Source organism: Oryx dammah, unplaced genomic scaffold, assembly GCF_014754425.2.
Source record: "Oryx dammah isolate SB20612 unplaced genomic scaffold, SCBI_Odam_1.1 HiC_scaffold_20, whole genome shotgun sequence".
NCBI lineage: Eukaryota > Metazoa > Chordata > Mammalia > Artiodactyla > Bovidae > Oryx > Oryx dammah.
In genome coordinates, this window is record NW_024070204.1 from 50,473,063 (window position 1) to 50,476,437 (window position 3,375).

The 3,375-nt window shown below is 40.5% G+C and overlaps 1 protein-coding gene across 1 annotated transcript; it reads left to right on the plus strand.

Moving 5' to 3' along the window:
• Window positions 1-1,014: 1,014 nt before the first annotated feature.
• GAPT (GRB2 binding adaptor protein, transmembrane) lies at window positions 1,015-2,698 on the plus strand. The gene has a single exon (XM_040262562.1). The coding sequence runs from the start codon at window positions 1,297-1,299 to the stop codon at window positions 1,771-1,773; it is 477 nt and encodes a 158-aa protein (XP_040118496.1). The 5' UTR covers window positions 1,015-1,296; the 3' UTR covers window positions 1,774-2,698.
• Window positions 2,699-3,375: the final 677 nt, after the last annotated feature.

Here is a 3,375-nt window from a genome sequence, read left to right on the forward strand (position 1 = left end):
AAACAGATGCTTAGATTTTGAGTCCTATGTTTATTTAATCATTTATTCAATAAATATGGACTGAGTGTCTTTTCTGTGCTAGGTGCTAAACCTATTCTCTAGGGATATACAAAGGAAAAGACCTGATCTCTCTCCACCATATAACCAGATAGGAAGACACAATTTCGTGTAATTTAAGTTGTCATGCTATAATAGAGAAAGTGAAAGTCGCTCAGTCACACCTGACTCTTTGCAACCCCATGGACTATATAGTCCACGGAATTCTCCAGGCCAGAATACTGGAGTGGGCAATCTTTCCCTTCTCCAGGGGATCTTCCCAACCCAGGGATTGAACCCAGGTCTTCCACATTGCAGGCGGATTCTTTACCAGCTGAGCCACAAGGGAAGCCCCTATAATAGAGAACTGACTTTCTAATATGGGAATACAAAGAAAGGTGTGATTAAGAAATAGACATGGTCTCTGACCACTAGAAAGAGGGGCAGGCAAGACTTCACAGAGGAGGTGATAGGGGATAGAAATGTTTGTCCATCTGTACTCTTGTCCCTTTCCTCCTGTTGTGTTCGAAGCATTATCTTTCTCTTGAAGACGATTAGCCTTATTGTCAAAAACAATGTTGAAATCTAAGTGATAAAACCACTCAGACTTCAGCAGACATGTCATTTTAACTCTCCCACCCGCTGACACCAGTGAGGACTGTATTCTATGTTAAAATAAAAACTCACTGAATACAACAGCTAGTACTGCCTTCTATATTAAAGCAAAAACCTAGTGATGCAGTTAGTACAGCACTATATTCTATCTTGAAGGAAGAGTTTACTAAATGCCAATGTTTAATGTACTGATAGAAATTAGCAGGGTTTTTATTATGCTTGTATTAAATATGCAATTAAAATGTTTTTAATTTATAGCAGGCACCTGGATGGCAGATCATTCAACCTTCCCTTTCTTGAGTTTTCTACTCTGTTATTATTTTCCACTCATTTGTGCTTCATTTTGTGATTCATTGATAGCAAAAGGAAGCGGAGTTGGATAAAATCCCTTCTGACACAGTACAATTATACAATAACAATTGTGTAATCATCAGATACAACGAGAGCCAGCTTCCAAAATCAAGGTTACTCAATCTCTCCTCTGACACCAAGATTTTGCCATATAATGTCCTTTCATATCTGAAATTCCAAAACAAGCTTCAGAAATTACTTTCAAACAATACTTTATAAGAAATTACAGTGGCTTGTACCTGTGAATTCATTAAGGGCTTCACCATAGTAACAAACGACATTGTTTGTGCAGAGATGCTGAAAATCTGTGGAAACACTTCAGTGGCCGTGTCTATAGGAATTTCTCTTCTTTTACTGTTGGTGATCTGTGGAATCGGGTGTGTTTGGCATTGGAAACACCAGAATACCATGCAATTTACCTTACCAAAGTTTTTGCAGAGGAGGAGAAGCAGGAGAAAAGACTGTACTAAAACCTTCTTCTTGAGTCCCCAGTTTATCAGCCCAAGGCATAAAATCTCAGTTCAAACTCAAGACCGCCATTCTGCTGGGAAGGACAGTAACATCCACGACAACTATGAAAATGTGCAAGTGCGTCCTCCCAAAGCTAAAGGAGAAACGGACAAGAAACTGTATGAAAACACTTGGCAGACCAGTCCCGAGGAGCATATCTACGGAAACGAGACACCGCGTGACTATTATAACTTCGAGAAGCCTAGTACTTCTGAAGCCCCTCAAGAGGAAGACATATATATTCTTCCAGATTCATATTAATTTTGCAAAATGTGTATTTAGTTATTGGAGGGTAAATATTCTCTGAGGCTTTATTGAACTGATACCATCAAATTCTTCTGTTGAAACTTAATGATCTCCTTTATTGCCACCCTTCTGAATCTTATGTATATCACTGTGGATTAATTCTAGATATCCTCGCCATCCTTCTTGGATTAATTCTGAATTGTGTTTCATTGATTCTTCCTTCTGAGCATTACTTGCTATCTTTTTCTTCTTTTTCTATCTGGACCACTTTTCTGGCTCGGGATTGTCACCGTCTGCTCACTAGTCTTTCTGGCTTGAGTTCCTACATACTCTGATGCCGCATAACTGCAGAATCCTTGAGACGCTGCCAGATTCATCTTCAGAAAACATTCCCAGTGGCCACATCACTCCTCTGCATAAAACCTCTTACTGTCTCCTCTTTGCAAAAGACATACTAAGAATTCTAACTCCAGAATTTTACACAGTTCAAATTTACTTTTCCAGTGACTTATGTTAATCTCTCACTTCTCTGTGTTCATCAAAACCTGCCAAACCCATCTCTCCTCCTCAGCTTTCCTTGTCTGCCCCCTTTTAAGCCTGCCTTGGACCATAACTTCTTCCATCTGAGTCTTTGAATCATTTCAAACCCACGTATACCATTTTTCTGTCCTGGTGTCCTCTAGATTTTGCTGCCTGTTCAGTTCTTTGGGCATTTAAACATATGAGTGTTTGCAATGGCATTTTATTATTTAGTGTCGTATGAAAATGTTCTAAGTCCCATACTAAATAGAAAGGAACTGCCTCATATTCATATTTTAACCCCAATGTCTATAGACTGCCATATGAGGCACTCAGTATTGTTCAGTTGACAAGAATTGAACTGTACTCTTCCCTAAGTACTTTTGAAAACAATCTAATAAATCCATCCATCCAAGGAATATTTATTGAGTACCTTCTATTTACTTCTTAGTGTGCTGTACACATGGACGGGGTAAAACAGTGAAAAGAAAGACATGGGTCCTGAGCACACACTGCCTAGTATGAAAGAAAAGACAGTCAACGACTACTATGCTCTTTATTAGGCTATGATACTTCTTAAACCCACCATTGGATATGCTGCTCTAAATGGCTCAGGCTGACCTCTCTTTCCTTTGCCAGGTGTACCCACATTAGGATCTCTCAGCAGAGGAAGCCTGGTAGGCAATAAACAGGAAGCAAAGGGGGCCTGCCCCTTCTTGTTCTCCCTGTTGTCCTGAGAGGCACTATTCTCGTTTAAGTTACTCCAGCATCACTGGTGGTTCGCAGTTTCCAGTTTCTTCCAGCACTCTTTAGTAAAAGCAACTTCTTTGCACCTTGTCAGAGACGCCAGCAGCAGCCAAGCAGCACCCTTCCCTTAGTATCTGAGAACCAGCTCCTGCAGCCCTCCTCCAAGCTCCCGAGGGACCAGCAGGAAACAAACGGCACCTACAGCTCCAGGTCCCAGCCCCGCTCCAAATTTCTGATGATCCCGTCTTAGGTATGGTGGCTATTTCCTGCACTCACTATCTCTCTGGTACCTCAATGGCATCTTTCTGTGTTTTCAGTCTATCAATACTTTTGTTGTTGTTTTTTAATTAA

Coding starts and splice junctions, on each gene's coding strand:
- GAPT (XM_040262562.1), top strand. CDS start 1,297: ATGCTGAAAATCTGTGGAAACACTTCAGTGGCCGTGTCTATAGGAATT.